The 18,425-nt window shown below is 48.7% G+C and overlaps 2 protein-coding genes across 2 annotated transcripts in view; both read left to right on the plus strand.

Annotated features, from left to right (window-relative positions):
* LOC104980213 (verprolin-like) overlaps window positions 1-18,425 on the plus strand; it is a 32,799-nt gene that overhangs the window by 10,980 nt on the left and 3,394 nt on the right. The window contains exon 2 of the mRNA XM_010828853.1: window positions 17,134-17,736. Within this exon, the coding sequence (XP_010827155.1) occupies window positions 17,134-17,736 (603 nt within the window). The remainder of the gene's footprint in view (window positions 1-17,133; window positions 17,737-18,425) is intronic.
* ASPHD2 (aspartate beta-hydroxylase domain containing 2) overlaps window positions 17,376-18,425 on the plus strand; it is a 13,074-nt gene continuing 12,024 nt past the window's right edge. Inside the window, exon 1 of the mRNA XM_010828703.1 lies at window positions 17,376-17,420. The gene's annotated coding sequence lies outside the window, so the exon portion shown is untranslated. The remainder of the gene's footprint in view (window positions 17,421-18,425) is intronic.

The following is an 18,425-nucleotide window of genomic DNA, read 5'->3' on the forward strand; positions in this document are numbered from 1 at the left end:
CTGGTCCCATCACTTCATGGGAAATAGATGGGGAAACAGTGGAAACAGTGACAAACTTTATTTTGGGGGGCTCCAAAATCACTGCAGATGGTGACTGCAGCCATGAAATTAAAAGGTGCTTGCTCCTTGGAAGAAAAGTTATGACCAACGTAGACAACATATTAAAAAGCAGAGACATTACTTTGCCAACAAAAGTCCATTTAGTCAAAGCTGTGGTTTTTCCAGTAGTCATGTATGGATGTGAGAGTTGGACTATAAAGAAAGCTGAGCACCAAAGAATTAACACTTTTGAACTGTGGTACTGGAGAAGACTCTTGAGAGTCCCCTGGACTGCAAGGAGATCCACCCAGTCCATCCTAAAGGAAATCAGTCCTGATTATTCATTGGAAGGACTGAGGCTGAAGCTGAAACTCCAATACTTTGGCCACCTGAGGCGAGGAGCTGACTCATTGGAAAAGACCCTCATGTTGGGAAAGATTGAAGGCAGGAGAAGAAGGGGACGACAGAGGATGAGATGGTTGGATGGCATCACCGACTCAATGGACATAAGTTTGAGTACACTCCAGGAGTTGGTGATGGACAGGGAGGCCTGACGTGCTGCCGTCTATGGGGTCCCAGAGAGTCAGACACGACTGAGCGACTGAGCTGATTCTGTCCCGTTGATCCATATGTCTCTTTTTGTGCCAGTAGCACACTGTTTTGACTGGTAATGCATTATGGTATTGTTTGAAGTCTGGGAGGGTTATGCCTCCTGCTATTTTCTTTTTCCTCAGGATTGCTTTGGCAGTTCTGGGTATTTTATTGTTCTATATGAATTTTAGGATTATTTGTTCTAGTTCTATGAAAAATGCCATGGGTAGTTTGATCCGTATTACGTTAAATCTGTAGATTGCTTTGGGTTGTATGGTGATTTGAATAATATTCTTCCAAACCAAGAGTATGGGATATCTTTCCATTTCTTTGAATCATCTTTAATTTCTTTTATTGTAGTTCTCATTTAAGTCTTTCACTTCCTTGGTAAGGTTTATTCGTAAGTATTTTCTTTTTTGATGCAATAAAAACCATGAATACTTAAAACAACTAATCCAACTTGAAATTTCCTAGCAAGACAGGCTAGGCTTCCTGGGAATGGATTCCACAAGGAAGGAAATGCCAGCCAATGGGCGAGTCATGTCCCCTGCCAGAGCACGTCTCCTCTTGCTAGCACTGCGATCACACATGTTTCACAATCCCCACATCTGCTCCGCTAGTGGCTTCAAAGTGGGAGTACCGAAGACAGTCAGAACAACTTGCTGATGGAGAAAGAAACCGAATACAGACCTGACATGCCGGGAAGTGGGGGTGGGGAATGACTTTATCATCATCATTCTGTTTCTCTCTCTTTAGAAGGTCAGGTTGGCTGTGTCAAGGAAAGCCCTAGAAGGTGGTAATTCTGCCTTTGACTTCAGCCGGTAGACTTGACATGCACTCCCCATGGTAGCTGGTTTGTGCTGAACCTGTCACTGCCTCTTCAAAACATTGCTGGTTGCCATGGGAACAGAGCAGCACTTACTGAAAGAGCTGCTGGAAATTTCAAGATGTCCAAAACTGTCCCTCTAATGTGTTTTTCTAAGACCTGATTTGAAAGAGAAACAATAGCACAACTTGGCAAAGAAGACAATGGAAGAGGAATGATAATAAGAGTGGCTTGACAGCGTTTGTGGATCCCAGCATGCTGTCTTGATTCTGCCCTTTAGAAATCAGTCCCAGGGAGATACTGGCTGAAGCAGATTCATGATCCACGGGCTCCTGACTTCAGACGTGGCTTTGTTATGGACAGCAAGCCTATTTGCTGTTTTCAGAGTTTAAATCTCCACAGGACAATGCAGCAACATAACTGGGAATACACTTGCTAAATGGGCCTCTTGCATGCCTGTCTACCTCCTACTCTCTGAGCTAAAAAAGAGCTCAGCAACTGGGATGATTATATATCTATTTTTTAAAGCCACTCTGTAAGGTGGTAACGTGAAATGAAAGATAATGCTTTTCTTTAACCGTTGTCAGGTTGGCATACCAGAAGATGAGATTTTTCTTTTCATTTCCTTTAATTAATTTTTCAAAAATAGATTCGAAAAAGAATTAGACAAATGAGAGTTTTTGAAATTTCTCTTATGATATAAAAACATGTCAACTGCATCCTCCTATTCTGGCCTTTGGGTTTCATTTGGGTCGTTCAAAACCAGTGTCCTTGTTCCCTTGGTTTTTCCCATGATTCAAATCATAGAAAAACCTCTGCCTTCTCCATTTCACAAGTTGAAATTGCCACCTTTCCTTCCAGTTACCCGAGATAGAAACCTTGGAATCAACTTTAATTCCTTCTTCTCCATCAACCTCCATGTATTAGTCAGCTGAGGCTTTCATACAAAGCACCATACACTGGGTGGTTTAAGCAACAGAAAAGTATTTTCCCATTAGTTCTGGAGTCTAGAAGTCCCAGATCAGAGTGCCAGCATGGTTGCATTCTGGTGAGCATTCTCTTCCCGACTTATGGATAGGCACCTTCTTGCTCTGTTCTCACAGGCAGAGAGAGAGGAGGAGGGCTAGCTGTCTGGTGTCTCTTCTTATAAGAGCACTAATCCCATCATGAGGGGCCTGCCCTTGTGACTTCCTCTAAATCTAATTGCCTACCAAGACTCCCATCTCCAAATACCATCATGTTGGGGGTTAAGACTTCAACATATGAATTGAGGGGGCACGATGCAGTCCATAAGATCCCCATTTCCATCAGCCATCAAATCTTGTTCATGTTGCCCCCCAAATATCTACCAGGTTCTTTTTTCCCTCTCCATCACCACTGCCACCATCCTAGTTGAGATGCTTATCATCCCTTACTAAGATAATCGCAGCTGCCTCCTAGCTAATCTCTCTGCCCCCTAGAGTTGCCTTCTTGAAATCTACCTTCCATGTGGTAGCTTTGTTTTCTAAAAGAGACCAGGCATTATGGTCTGGAAGCCAGATATCATGAGAAGGCATAAGTATAAATGAGAATTCAAGAGGTGGATGGTACCGCTCAGAAGTGATGCTCTGCTTCCTGGAAAACCCAGCTGCCATCACCCGTCTCCACGGCCCCCATTGCTGACTTTTTTGCCCCCCTCCACCTCTGCCCCCCACCACCTCCCGAGTGAGGCTGGAATCAGGCACGCCGTCCACCGCACTTGCATGTAGGAGCCACAGCAGCTCTGGTACCCAGGTCCGCAGGCACACCAGCCTCGTGGAGACTGCACCTCCCATCACGTCTAGGCTTGGCTGAAGCTTCATGTAGCAGGACCTGGGATCTGATCTCCCCAGAAGCTTCTTTAGAGGCCTCGTTGGAGACTCAAAGCCCCAAGGGATAAACTTTGACCAATGAGCATCCAGAGCCAGGAGACAATTCCCATTGCTTCCCCTCTCCAGCGAACTGGCTGAGGCCCAGGGTTTCTGTGCTGCCTGTTCCCAGCTGTCCCCGGTGACAGACCACCTGGCTGGGCTTCCCTCAGCCCCTTGTGCTTGCTTCGTCTCCTTCCTGGGCTCCTGGGCCACCCTCTCACGTTCACCTGACTGCCCCCGGATCACTGCCTCCATATCTGCTTCCCTCCCTTCCCACCATCCTGGCCCCGCAAGCAAGGTCAAAGTCAGGTACCTCTTTTCTCTGCTTACACAGAAATCTGAATTATTGAAGCAATTAGCTTTACTGACTGCTCCCTCGTCGCTTTCCTCTACTAGACTGTGACCTCCGCTGAGAGCAGGGGCCATGCTTTTTTCATCTTTGTAATCCCCAGCACCTAGCGCCGTGCCCGGAGCCCTCAACAGTGAGGATTGACTACACTGACGCACCCACTGATGGTCACGTTATGAGGCCTGGCGTAGTGAACGGGGTTTCTACAGACATGACAATGAAGGAGGGCAGCCCTGGACATAGAGACGACCTGTGAAAATACCAATGCCAGAGGAGAAGGGATGAGTGTGGTCAGGTTGGTTGGGGCTCCCTTGGAAGGACTTGACAACCAAGCCAATGAATCTGCATATCTTTTCCATGGGTACATCATGAGGCTTTGAAACCAGGGATTTTTTGAAAGTGAAAAAGTCGCTCAGTCGTGTCCGACTCTTTGCAACTGTATGGACTATATAGTCCCATGGAACTCTCCAGGCCAGGATACTGGAGTGGGTAGCCTTTCCCTTCTCCAGGGAGTCTTCCCAACCCAGGGATCAAATCCAGGTCTCCCACATTGCAGGCAGATTCTTTACCAGCTGAGACACAAGGGAAGCCCAAGAATAACTGGAGTGGGTAGCCTATCTCTTCTCCAGTGGATCCTCCCAACCCAGGAATTGCACCGGAGTCTCCTGCATTGCAGGTGGATTCTTTACCAGCTGAGCTATCAGGGAAGCTCAGAAGTTGCTTTAGAAAGCCGAAATTGTCAGTGATATACGAGGTGAATGGATGGGGGGATACTGACTGGGGAATGGTGAAGCTGGGAATTGCCACAGTAACCAAGAGAATGGGAAAGTGGGATGCTGGTGGGAGAGATGGTGGGGGCCATGTCCACCAGCTGCAGCAAGCACTTGGGAGTGGAAGGAAATCAGAGTTGGCTTCTAATATTCAAAACAAGGGTGCTGGGGGGGCGGTGGGGGCCAGCGATGGAGATAGGAGCCAGGAGGGGTCTTTGGTTTGGGGTTGGGAGGAAAAACTGAAGGAGTGTCGGAAGCATGTTCATGAAAGATCAGACTATTTGGTGCAACACACACACACACACATGCATGCATGTATACATACATACATACATCACCCCCACCAGCAACAACTGACGGCCAGGCATGGTGGCCCTTTCATTATTTTTGCTGTTGCTTTTATCATGAGCAATGGGCACAGAAGTAAAATAACATTTCCACAAATGCAGAGGGCCAGAGCCATCTGTCCTGCCGATTTCTGCTGTCAGTGGAAGGTGAGTCAGCAGAGGTGAAGGTATTAGCGCCCCGTTTGTTCTGCCTGCAAAGTTCCAGCTCTCTGCATCCACCGAAAGATTCACACTGTGGGCATATTTTTCTTAAGGCTAAATGATTAAATTCCTTTAGGGACAGATCACGTTATCAGGGCAGGAAAGAAAGCCAAAGAGTAGGGAAGAAACAGTGAAAGTTACGTAACAATTGGAAAATTCCTCTTCTACCAAGTCGCAGGTCCTCTGGAAAGGAAGGTGCTCAGAGGCTGCACAGCTAAGAAGCTGCTCTTGTTATCGCCCTTATCATCATTTTCACGTCCCAGGCGCTTGGGCACTGCCTGGCCGTGGCTGCTAATTGGCCACTGAGGTAAGAGCATTCACGGAGCATCCTCTCAGACAGCTGGCACTCAGGGAAAGACGGAAAATAAAAGTGTCAGTCCCTGTCCTCCAAGCGTGCTCTCTACCATGGGCAGATCAGACACAGAAATTCACTGAGAAATAAGATCCCGGAAGCCATGAAGTACTGAATAGCAAACAGCTAAAGGTGAAAATAACTAATTTTCATAGTGTGCCAGCAAGTAGAATTCATAGGAAGGAGTGTTTGGGGAGCCCAGGAGCATCATTTGGGAATGGAACCATCTGGAGAAAGCTCTTGCTGCTGCTGCTTCAAGATACTCTGGGTGGGCTTCCCCAAGGTGATGGATCAAGATTTGTATATAGAAGAGCTGTTTAAGGCGAGAGCCTGGATAGCACAAAGTGATTCTGAGATGAGTTCAGGGAAGATTGTTCCAGGAGGGGGAGAGATGGGGGGAAATCCAGCAGCTTCTAAGGCAAGTCCAGGCTTTCTCAGTGGGGCCCTCAAAACATCTGAGGTCCTCAGAACAGTCTGAAGAGCTGGTGAATGCAGACCCCCCAGACTGAGCTGATCAGGCACAGGGCCAAACAATCCCCATTTGAACCCAGCCCCAGTGATCCTGAGACATCCTAAGTTTGGGAACCATGGCAAATCTATCTCCAGGGTCCTCCCATCCCCGCCCATCTCCTTGATGGCTCTCATGTATTCAGTCACATACATATTCACATGTAGGTACCAAGTCTCTGCAGTGTGCCAAGCTCCGTTCTAGGAGCTGGAGATGCAGGAGAGGACAAGAGAGACCAAGTGTCCCTGCCCTTCTGGAGCTTGTATCCTAGTGGAGGAGCCAAACCAATAAATAGACAGTGAATATGCAATATGGTGGTAAGCACTGTGGGGAAGCTAGGCAGGGCATCAACTCAAGGGCTGTTGTATGTCCCAGGCCAAGGAGGTCCTCTTTGAGCAAAAACCCAATCCTTCTAACTGCCCTGAGGCTGCTGGCTGGTTTGCCCATTCCCCAAGTTCTTCTTCATCCCTCAAGTTCATTCATTGGCCAGTATGAAGGCGTCCTTCTTGTATGCCAGGTAGATCTCTCCAGCACCCGCTGCCCAGCCTCATCAGGGTTGTTCACTGCTATTCTCAGCAGGTCCCATGGTTTTTCACAGCCCTTTCTGATCCCCCAAGTCTCTTCCATGTCCCCCCTACCCCCTGTACTTCAATCCATCGCTCTGAATTTCCAATTTCTCAAATCAACACGGTGCTCCAAGCATCACACTCTATAGGACACAGCCTTTAGAAGGCTGGCAAGGGCTCCATGCTGGCTGAAGCTCTTGAGGAGTACTGGAGTCTGTGAAGGGCAAAGAACTGTGTGATCACAGCAACTCCTCTTGTGGTTAAGCGAGATCCTGAGGGCAGCAGCCTGGATGAAAAGGGTTGAAATGTGGGAATAAGAAGGCTGGGGGCAGGAGGACGCTGATATTTTGGATCTCCCCTAAAGCTGACCGTATAAGGGATTCATGTCACCCCACTGAGTCCTTAGCCATACCATGAGGTTGGTAGTTAGCCTGTCAGGTGGACATCTGAGGCTCAGGGAGTTCGGGTAACCCCTGTCTAAGGCCACACAGCCAGTGATGGATGGAGTTGGGCGTTCAAACCTGGATCTGAGTCTAAAGCTCCTTGCTTTTTCCCACCAAGTGCAGTGAGTTTGTAAAGGAAAAAAAAAAAAAATTCCCAACAGTGCATCTCAGGTTAAGAAAAACCATGACAACTTTGCCATCTGAAGACTCCAAGGAACTTGGAATACACAGCCCTGCAGTTCTAGGGAGGGCGTATGTGTCGACCAGTAGGTTGAGTTGATGACATGTCGTGACCCAGCCACCCTCCCACACCACCATGGAATCAGCTAGATAGAATCTGGTAGGGCTGTTAAATGACTACCTCAGACAGGTAGAAGCAAGGGGGAAATGTAGAGCAAAAGACAGCAAAATAGAAGCTTGCCAAAAAAAAAACCCTCAACTAAACCCCCATGCATCTGGTTCGGGCTGTTGCAAATTCCCAGATGCATGAAAACCAAACTCGTTAATAAGAAATGCAAAGATGACTTAGGTCTGAGGAGCCACCGTAGGCTTATTTACTGAGCAGGAGCCTGTAACAGTGACCCAGGTGGTTTCCAGCTGTGTCTCTACACGCTCACCTGCTCCCTCTAGGAACCTGACCTGAGACGAGACTTCTGCTGTCTGGACTCTCCCAACATGCTGCTCTGCCCTGAAATCCAGGACATCCGGGTGACCTGCAGTGTGCAGAGGCAGCTGGCCAGGCAAGGAAGCTGACGCCAGGTCCCAGGGCCCCTCCCTGGAGGGAGCAGAGGCCTCTCGGGTTGCAGCTGCAGAAAGAGGGAGGAGCCTGGGGGGCCGGGATGGAGGCAGCGGTTTGGACATCACCTCTGTGAGTCATGCCCCGGGCAGCATTTTACAGGAGTTGCAGATTCCAGTAAGATCAGATCAGGGCCATCTCTCGAGGGACTCCTGACCAATCGAATGTGCCTCTCAGTCCATCTCGGCAGTTCTGAGTCCGCATCCAAGTAGCTTATCTTCCAAACCAGATCCTGAAATTTTTTTTATTGCTTGCATCCCTGGGCTTCCTGGAACCAGGAGGCGTTTCTGCCCTGAATTTGGAGACGTCTGGCCATAGATAGCCCTTGTCGGCAGACCCTGAGCCTGAGCCTAGCTCCTCATCCACGCTGGGATGTGGTTTCCTTTTCCTGGAGGGTGAACTGGGTATCTTTTGACCCACCTCTCCTCTTCCCCTGCTGTTGGCACCACCCTGACTTACCCTGATCTACAAGGACCAGTAACCAAGACTCATTCAAGAACCTGCGTGGTGTTGAGCAGAACCCAGGTCAGGCCACTTAGAATAAAACCCAAGCTCCTTCCCAGGGCTTAAAAGATTTGAGCCTGCTCTCTCTCCAAACCCCTCTCCCTCCACACTCTCCCTCCCTTCCCCCAGCCACGTGGGCTTCCTGCCATTTCTTTCTTTCTTTGAGTGTCATCGCTTTACCATGTTGTGTTAATTTCTGCTGTACGGTGAAGTGAAGTCAGCCATATGCATAAAACATCCCCTCCCTCCTGCTCCTCCCTGCCACCCCCACCCCCCACATATCTAGGTCATCACAGAGCACCCAGCTGAGCTTCCTGAACTTTATAGCAAGTTCCCACTAGCTATCTACTTTACACATGTCAATCTGAATTTCCCAATTCGTCCCACCCTGTGTCCACTTGTAAACATGCCCAGATTGTTCACACTTGTAAGCCTTTTGCACTCACTGTTCCTTCCTCCCCTCTGCCGGCTCCGAAGCTTGTCAAGTTTAATCCTCACTCCTGCAAGTTCTCAGAGGCAGAAATTCATTTTTTAAAGGTTTTTTTTTTTTTTTTGCATCGCTGTGTTCCGGGCTACGGAACATGTCAGGTAACATAAACAAGGAAGGAGGCCAAGGCTAATAAAAATCATTCAGCTCTCTCGGTCTGGCTTTTGTTTTTCCACTTTTGACAGAGACATGAAAGCAGGGACTAGTTCTTAGTATAAAAACACACACAGTGCAGAGACAGTGATGGGAACAAGTGACTGTCCTCCTTGGTCCTGGGAGCGGCGACACTGGGGGGTGCCTGCAGCAAGCCTCCTACCAGCCTGTTTGCTGTTTTGCTGAAATCTGGCCCCATGTGTCCAGAAATCACCGTTTTTTTTTTCAAAATAAGCTGGAAGTCCAGGTTTGCACGTGGTGTCTCCTAATTTTTTAAAGTTGACAATTTTTTAAATTGAAGTGTAGTTGTTTACAATGTTCTGTTTCTTGTGTACAACAAAGCGATTTATACACACACACACACACTTTTTCAGATTCTTCTCCATTATGGGTTATTACAGGATATTGAGTATAGCTCCCTGTGTTATAAAGTAGGTCTTGTTTATCTGTTTTATGGGCGGTAGTGTGTATCTGTTCCTCTCAAACTCCTAGTTTATCCTTCCCCTTTGGGAACTCTTCAGTTTGCTTTCTATGTCTGTGAGTCTGGTAAATAAGTTCATTTGTATCATATTTTAGATTCCACATTGTATCATGTTTTAGATTCCGTTGTACGGTTATTTGTCTTCCTCTGTCTTACTGACTTAGGATGATAATGTCTGGGTCCATCCATGTAGCTGCAGTTGACATTATTCCATTCATTTTGTGGCTGATTAACATTCCATTGTGTGAGTGTGTATGTAGCACATCTTCTTTATCCACTCATCTGTTGATGGACACTTATGCTGCTTCTCTGTCTTAGCTGTTGTGAACAGTGCGGCTGTGAACACTGGGGTGCATGTTCCTTTTCGAATTAGAGTTTTGTCAGGATATGTGCCCAGGAGAGAAACTGCCGGATCATGGGATAGCTCTGAGTTCAATTTTTTAAGGAGCCTTCACACTGTTCTCCACAGTGGCTGCACCAATTTACATTCCCACCAGCGATGTGGGGGGGCTTCCGTTTTCTCTGTACCCTCTCCAGCATTTATTCTTGACAGACTTTTTGATGATGGCCATTCTGACCAGTGTGACATGATACCTCACTGTAGTTTTGATTTCTCTAATTACGAGCAATACTGAGCATCTTTTCACGGGCCCGTTGGCCATCTGTATGTCTTCTTTGGAGAAGTGTCTATTTAGGTCTTCTGTCTTCAGATTGACAATTTTAAAAAGCCCCATGCAGGCCACACTGAACGTACCTTTGTGCTGGATTTAACCCAGAAGCCACCAGTACTCGATCACTGCTGAGTGTTCAGTGGACACAGCACAGAGTGTATGTTCAATAATTCTGTGCTGAATAGTCTTCTCAGGTGACTTCTCAGAGCTTGGAAGTAGCTGATGGGCAGTACGGCTTCCTACTGTTGGGAATGTAGAAAAGTGGGCTCCGAACAAGAAGCTGCTTCTCCATTCTAGCTGGGAGCTTTAAGATGTGTCTGCTGCTGAGCTCAGAGGCAGCCTGGATGAAATTCCACAAAGATAAGATTTCTCTACCACTTGGTCTGAGGCTGCTGCAGGTCTGTAGGCATTGGTCTGGCTGTGCCTGTTGTTTTGATAGTCTGTATCCATTCTGATGGTTGCTGCCATGGTGTGCTGGTTGTTAAATAATTTTAATATCAACCCCCACTGGGTGCAGAAATGGAAGCCTATGTTGATCACAGTTGATGACCACCAAGAAGGGCTCTTAAAGGTGGGAAAGGGAGCAAAACCCACTGAAGTCCATTTAGAGGTTGAAGTCTGTTCCAGGTTGGGTAGAGTGGCTGGTTCTCTTAAAGAGCTTATGAACCCGGTCATGCTTCTGATGTCTGTCTTTCCATCACAGAGACTGGTAGGTTCTCACGCCTACCCTTCAAAGCCTCTGGAGATGGGGGAATGACTGGAGTGGTCCAGATGAAGGCAGTGAGCCAGCTCAAGGACGGGGTGACCCAGTGGAAGACAGTGGCGGAAACAGGTGTTGGCTTTGCGAAGAAATTCTGATGAATTCACTGAAAGTCCAGTGTCTACGGCGAGCTCTCCTGGGCTTCACGAGCAGCAGGCTCACATCTGCTTCTCCTTCTTTGCATTGTAAGCAGGAAGTTCACCGTCTGTTCAGACACAAAGGAGATGTTAGCAGCACTTTATTGGATCTGCTCAAGGTGATTTAGATGTGTTCTTGAAGCCCATTAGGCATTTGATGAAACGGAAGTGTGGCTTTGCTTTCTGGGCAGATAAGAGTTACTCCTCCGTATATGCTCCCCAACCAGAGTGTATCATCCAGTGTGATCAAGCTGTTTGGGGAGATGCAAATGCATTCCCTATAAGATTTCTGCCTCAGGCTTATCCTGATAGTGTCCACAGCAAAGCCTTGTAGCTTTGTTTTTTTCACTGAAGTACAGTTGATTTACAATGTTGTGTGAATTTCTGCTCTACAGCAGAATGATTGTTTTACATATATATTCTTTTTTTCTATGCTTTTCCATTATGGCTTGTCACAGGATATTTATTGAATCTAGTTCCTTGTGTTATACAGTAGGGCCTTTCTCTTCATCCATCCTGCGTATACGAGTTTTCATCTGCTAACCTCGAACTCCCAATCCTTCCTCCCAACCCTGCTCCCAGTACTTCCTACCTTTTATTTGGGGTAGCGGAGAAGGCGATGGCACCCCACTCCAGTACTCTCGCCTGGAAAATCCCATGGACGGAGGAGCCTGGTAGGCTGCACCCCTGGGGGTCACGAAGAGTCGGACACGACTGAGTGACTTCCCTTTCACTTTTCACTTTCATGCATTGGAGAAGGAAATGGCAACCCACTCCAGTGTTCTTGCCTGGAGAATCCCAGGGACAGGGGAGCCTGGTGGGCTGCCGTCTATGGGGTCGCACGGAGTTGGACATGACTGAAGCGACTTAGCAGCAGCAGCAGCAGCAGCAGGGCAATGGTTTACAAACTTATTTTAGTCTTAGGATCTTTTGGTGCCCAAAAATGGAAGCTAATGAAAAGCCAGCTGCTCAGAGGCAAGTAACTAAGACACCCTGGGCACGTGCCTGTCACCCCACTCCCTTCGGCCCCTCTTCTGGCCCTTACTGGGTTACTAGGAACCTCCAAGCTGAAACAGTTGAAATAGCTGTTCTGGAAAATCTCCCAGTAGCTCAGGTAATTTTGGAAACTTGCAACCCAAACATTTAAAAGCGAAGTTTGTTTCACCTAATCAGATTGCCTCCTTATAATTTATAATTGTACAACAGTTTAAACATTCATAGGGAATGACAGGACATTTATGGACCCACCCCTCACTTTTAGAAAATTTAACATTTTGCTTTGTTGCTTTGGTTTTTGTGGTGTTCAGTCGCTAAGTCATATTAGACTCTTTGCGATCCCTGTCCTTCACTCTCTCCTGTTGTTTGCTCAAACTCATGTCCCTTGAGTTGGTGATGCTATCCAAACATCTCATCCTCTGTTGCGCCCTTCTCCTCCTGCATTCAATCTTTCCCAGCATCAGGATCTTTTCCAATGAGTTGGCCTTCAGCTTCAGCATCAGTCTCCAGGCAAGAATACTGGAGTGGGTTGCCATGCCCTCCTCCAGGGGATCTTCCCGACCCAGGGATTGAACCCTCTCATGTCCCTTGCGTTGGCAGGTAGGTTCTTTACCACTAGCACCACCTGGGAAGGCCTTGGTTTTTATAAAGGAATAACATATTAAAAATGCTGTTGAAGACCTTCTCACCATGTACCCTCTCCCCCAGTCCCTCTCCTCTCCTCTCCTCCTCTGTACTCCCCCCTCAGAAGTAACTCCCCCTGAATTTGCATTAATTGTCCCCATGCAAGATTTTTACTATTAATACATATATTAATATATATATTTTCTGTGAACACTAATGTGTATCTATGCATGCATATATAACATATAAAATATATGTATGTTTCCTAAACAGCCTTCTTTGCATGAGTTCACACTTAGCATCTCTATCATCCTATGCATACTATCTACAATTTCCTTTTCCAGCTCAACTTTATATTTTGGAGATTTATCCATGGTGAAACATTGAGCTCTGTCTCGAGCACTTTAACTGCTGCATCATATTTGTTTGTATGAATTTCTGTGTGCACTTTCCTCCCGTGAATGCTTGCCACCTCCAGTTTTTCACAAAATGTTGCAGTGTACATTCCTGTACACGTCCCACCCTGAACACTTCTCTAGCGGGTAGGCTTTCAAGCTGACCTGACTGCCACCAGCTATCAGAAATTCATGTTATGCTGAGACCCAGTGCAACACTCACATGTACACAGATACACAGTACTCTTAGGACGCTTTCCAAAAAAAAAACACTGTCTTAGCTAAAAAACAAAAGACAACTGTCTTAGCTATTTCATCATTTAAACTGCGGTCATGACTCACTGTATAAATTCCGCAACCACCAGTGGAAACCTCCGTTTCAAAATCAGTGCCCTGGAGCGTATATATACCAGGAAGGAGCGTGGCAGGAGCATGGCAGCCCTGGGGGCTGTGCACACCTTCAGAGTTTCCGACAGAGGGCCAAGTGGGCGTGCAAATGTGCGCTCCACTGGCAGTATACAAGAGCACCGTTGCTGTACAGCCTCACCAGTACTTGGCACCAGCTGGCCTTTTTTTTGACCAGCATGATGAAAGCAGAGCAGTGTCTCATTGTGGTTTTAGTTTGTCTTTCCCTCATGAGCAGAGGGCATGCTCGACCTTCCCAGTTGGTTATTGGCTGCTTGTGTTTCCTCTTGTGTGACTTGCCTGCTCGTATCCCTGGCTTATCTTTTATTAGGTAATTTCATTTTGTCTTCAGCTTTCTTGGCCCTTTGCTTTTTTTTCCTCTATAAACTTTTTAAGATCAGTTTATCTTGTTGCACAAAAAATAGGGGGACTGTCATAAAAACTGATTTAAATTGTATAGATCATTCGGGGAAGCTGACAGTTTTATGGTGTCATCTCTTTGGTATCCATGAATTTGTGCATACGTTGTCATTATTCATGATTTATTCTGTGCCCTTCAATACTTTTATTTCACTTTTTTATCTTCCCCATTCTAGTTACATTCATTCCTGAGTTCTTTACAGTTTTGTTGCTACTATGAATAATTTTTTTCTCCCCAATACCTCCTATTTCTTTTTCTTGCCTTATTGCACTGGTGAGAAGGCCCAGTACAGTGTTGGGTAGGAGTGATGAGAGTGAACCTCTGTGTCTTTTCTTTTTTAAAAGTTAAAATACTTGTGTATATTTGCAAATGCATAGCATTTGCCTGGGAAAAAGGGGGTCTTTGTTGCTGTATGCAGGCTTTCTCTAGTTGCAGGAACCGGGAGCTACTCTCTGGTTCCAGGGACTTCTCGTTACGGTGGCTTCTTTTGTGGCGCTTGGACTCTGGACCGTTGGTTCAGTCCTGGCGGCACACAGGCCTGAGCTGCCCTGCAGCATGTGGGATCTTCCTGGACCAGGATCAGACCTATGTCCCCTGCATTGGCAGGCAGATTCTTAACCACTGGACCACCAGGGAAGTCCTGTTATTTCAGGTTTTAAAAAGGAGAAGATACTAGGGTTTTCTTCCAGTGCTTCTATCCTCGCTTTACATAAATATGTGTATGTATCCACAGACACCATGATGTTTTGTGTTGTATTTGTGTGTATTATGTCAATGAAATTATACTGCTTATATAATTCTTATTTTGGCTTTATCATTTTTTCAGGAGCTTTATATTTTATACATACATGTAGCTCTTTTCAATAGCTATACAGTGTTATATAACCTGAAAATATAACTGTTCCTTTAGGATTTTTCTAGGGTACATATAGAGCGGTGAAATTACTGGTTCTTAGGGTATACATATTTGTTGCAGCAAATGCTACCAAATTGCTCTATAAAGTGACTATACCCGTTTGTTTCATGCACCAATCAAGTATTTGTTGAGGGTCTACATATCCCCCTACTGACTTGCTGTGACCTTGATTGAGCAAGGCATGTTTTCTGTCTGGACCCCTAGTGACTCCATCTATAGCAGGAGGGAGCTGGGTGGACCCCACAAGTGCACGAGATGGCATAATGATAGGGTATGCAGCCTGAGAGTGGGTCGGGAATGACTGCCCTAGAGACGACAGGGAGAGGAGGAGGGGTGCTGGTGACAGCCAGGCTGAAGACAGGCAATTTACGTGCACTTGGCCTTCATCTCAACTCCTCCATTAGTGCAGTGACAATTCCTCTGGAGCTTTCACCCAAAAGCCCCCTTTGGAAGGCCTGATACCCTTTTCCGTGGGGGAATTCACCTTCCAGGATCTCCCAGAGGAAAGAATGGCAAGCAGGGTTAGCAGAATGTGTGTATGGTAATGTCGCCACTGAACAAATAAATACTCTTAACAAATACAGAGCTATATAATTGCACTGGTCAAAGATAATTATGAGATTTATAGACCATATTAATTCATAATGTACTACAGATGGTGTGGTCCAGCAATGGAACACACATTTACAACTATGAAGAAATAGTTTTCTCTTTCACCCTTGTCAGGGTGATGCAGTGACTGAATATATGTGTCTTTGGAGAAGTCTAAATTTGAGCAACTTTCTGAACGTGAGAGGCACCAAATACCCTCCTATCTTCTTCTCCACCCTACCCAGGCTCAACCATTGCGAGTCTGGCAGTGAAAAGATACAACATGTTTAATGTTTCTAAATCTGATACCCGTGTCGATTACCCACACTTGGAGCAAATCTGGATGCATTTTACAGTTTCCCAATGTATGCATCTTGGTTTATTTTAGTAGAATAAAAGAGGTGAAAAAAAAAAGTTCTTCCTCCTATGGACTTAAGAAAAGTGGGGAGGTGACAGGGATGAAGTGGATTTTAAGATATGGCAAAGGTAAATTCTGGGGCACAAGAGATGTGGATTTGGGGCTCTAATAGAGATGGTTCGAGGTGGTTTTTGAGAGAGACAAGTGGATTCTGGGACACAGTAGAGGTAGGTTCCTGGACAAGGGTGAGATGGATTCTGGGACATGAAAGAGGTGAAGATTCTGGAAATCAGTAGAGGTGGGTTCTAGGAATGACCAAGGTGGATTCTGGGGCAAGGAGAGGTGGATTCTGGGACAGGGAGAGGTGGATTCTGGGGCGGTGGTGAGGTGAGAGGTGCGTTCTGGGACAGAACGGATGGCCTGTGGGCTGGCAGTCCCATTTGGTGTTCCCACAACCTACCTGTGCACAGTTTCCCTGGTGCCTGTCAAATGACCCGACCTGTGGCCCCTGTAGGCTTATTTGTCTTGCACAGGTCTTCCGTCAAACTCCCCCTTGCTCAGAGAGGCGTCCCTGGGGCCTCCACCCCCGCATTCCGCCCTGCTGTTAAGCATCCTCCTCCTGTCCTGTCCTTTGTCCTGGTACCATTCAGCCTGGTAGGTGATTGTGGGTTTGTACCTGTGATTATTTGGGGCTTCCCCGGTGGCTCAGCTGGTAAAGAATTCACCTGCAATGTGGGAGACAGGGGTTCGATCCCTGGGTTGGGAAGATCCCCTGGAGAAGGGAACTGCTACCCACTCCAGTATTCTGACCTGGAGAATTCCGTGGACTGTATAGTCCATGGGGTCACAAAGAATCAGACACGACTGAGTGACTTTCACTTCCCCTGTGATCACTTGGGCATCCCCTTACCCTGGCTAGATGGTGACTCCCTGTAGGCAGGGGCCCTGTCGGAGCTCCCTGGACAGCAGCAGGGGTCAGCCCCATAGAGGGTGGTGGTGGTGGTGGTGGTTTAGTCTCTAAGTCGTGTCCAGACTCTTGCGACCCCGTGGACTGTAGCCCGCCAGGCTCCTCTGTCCATGGAATTCTCCAGGCAAGAATACTGGAGTGGGTTGCCATTCTCCAAAGAGGTTGCCCGGTAATGATAGAACAAATGCACTTTCCGTGATAACTAAGGATCTTGTCTGATTTGCGGTTTCATTCCAAGGGCCTAAGAGGCCTTATAAGTGTATGATGAATCAATACGTCAAGGAAAGAAGGGTGTCACGTCAGGGGCATGAGGAAGTGAGGGAGGGAAGGTGGGAGAGAGCAGAGGGGCAAATGTAGGAGGGAGAGTACCAGAGAGCAGAGAGAAAGGGACCAGGGAGGGAGAACGGACAGGGGCACCCAGGGAGAACCGGCAGCGGGGAATTAACGCCCGGTCGCCCCGCCTGCGCGCGCCCTGGGGCCGGGTGGGCAGTGCGTCTCCCCGCTCCGGGCCGTGGCCGCGCCCGCCAAAGCCACGCGAGGCGGGCTTCGCGGTCGGGGCCCCTGGTGACCCCACGCCCGTGGGGGCGCAGCCGGGCGCCGGGGGTCTCGGCCCCGCCCGGCAGGCCGCCTCGCGCCCGCCCCGCCCGCGCCCCTTCCCCGAGCCGCCCGGCTGCGCGCGGCATTGTGGGAGTTGTGGTCCCCGCGGAGCGCAGCGCGGCGTCGGCACCGGCGAGGGGACCGGCTCGGCTCCGGCTCCGGCTCCGGCTCCGGCGGCTCCGCGGCGCGGGCAGGGGGCGTCCAGGCGTCCGCGCCCTCGGGCGGCGGCGTCGCCCCGGCCCCAGCGGCCGCCCCCTCCGCCCCGCACGCCCGGGCACAGGTAAGCGGGGGTCTCCCGGGGCTGCGGGGCTGGAGGGCGGCGCGGCTGGGCCGATCCCTGCGAGACGGGGAGGAGGCGGCGGGGCCGGGCGGCTGCAGGCCCACGGTCCCCACGCCCGGCGGTGCGGCTTCCGAGGATGTTCAGCGCCCCGCATCCTGGCCCCGCGGAGGGGCCCCCCGCCGCCCAGCGCTCGCTACGTGCTTGAGCGCCGCCGCCTCGGCAGTGTTCGCGGCCCGGGCATCCACCTCTTCCTCCCTGTGGCCCCTGGCGACCCTGTCCGCCGTGTTCACACCCCCGACCCGCATCACCCTCCTCGGTGACCATCCTCCTTGGTCCTTTTCCTGGGCTTGCTCTCCTCCCCCGACCCCTGTGCATCACCCACTTCCCCCGTTTCCCGTGGTGACCCTCCCTCACCTGTCCCATGAGGTATCACCTTAAGCCGTCTTCCCTAATCACGCACTTTTCCTGTCAATACTCTCCTCATCGTCCCATTCCTCATCCTGTCCCTCCCCTGCCCTCCTGGTGGTCACCATCTGTCTTAACCTATCCTGTGTCCTCCCCTTTCCCCCCAGTCTCCTGAGTGGGTGGGTACTGAAAAAGCTGGCCCAGAAGGTGAAGAGGAGAGGTCTGGGGTTCTCCGCAGCAGAGGGCTGGCCCTGGGCAGGCTCCTGGTTGCATGCATCACGCTTCTTGCCGTGCTTCTTGGAGGTCTTCTAGGGTGGCCTGACCATACCCTGAGAGTAAGCAGAAGCTCTTTAGCACTGGGCAGCCTCTTGAACTGGTGATGTAACTGGACTAACCAGGTTAGAGCTGAGTCTCTCTCCTAGATATTCATTGTACCCGAAGTTGTGTTCGATGGGACTTGTTCACCCAAAAGTGGCCACAAATTCAGACCCTATTCCCCAGAGCCGAGTGACTTTTAAGATCTGGAGTTATTGAACTAAGGACAGCCAGCAATGAGCTGTCCCCCTCCCTGAGGAGGACAGCAGTGGAACAGATGTGCAA

Source organism: Bison bison, unplaced genomic scaffold (genome assembly GCF_000754665.1).
Source record: "Bison bison bison isolate TAMUID 2011002044 unplaced genomic scaffold, Bison_UMD1.0 scf7180017864495, whole genome shotgun sequence".
In the NCBI taxonomy this organism is placed as follows: Eukaryota; Metazoa; Chordata; class Mammalia; order Artiodactyla; family Bovidae; genus Bison; species Bison bison.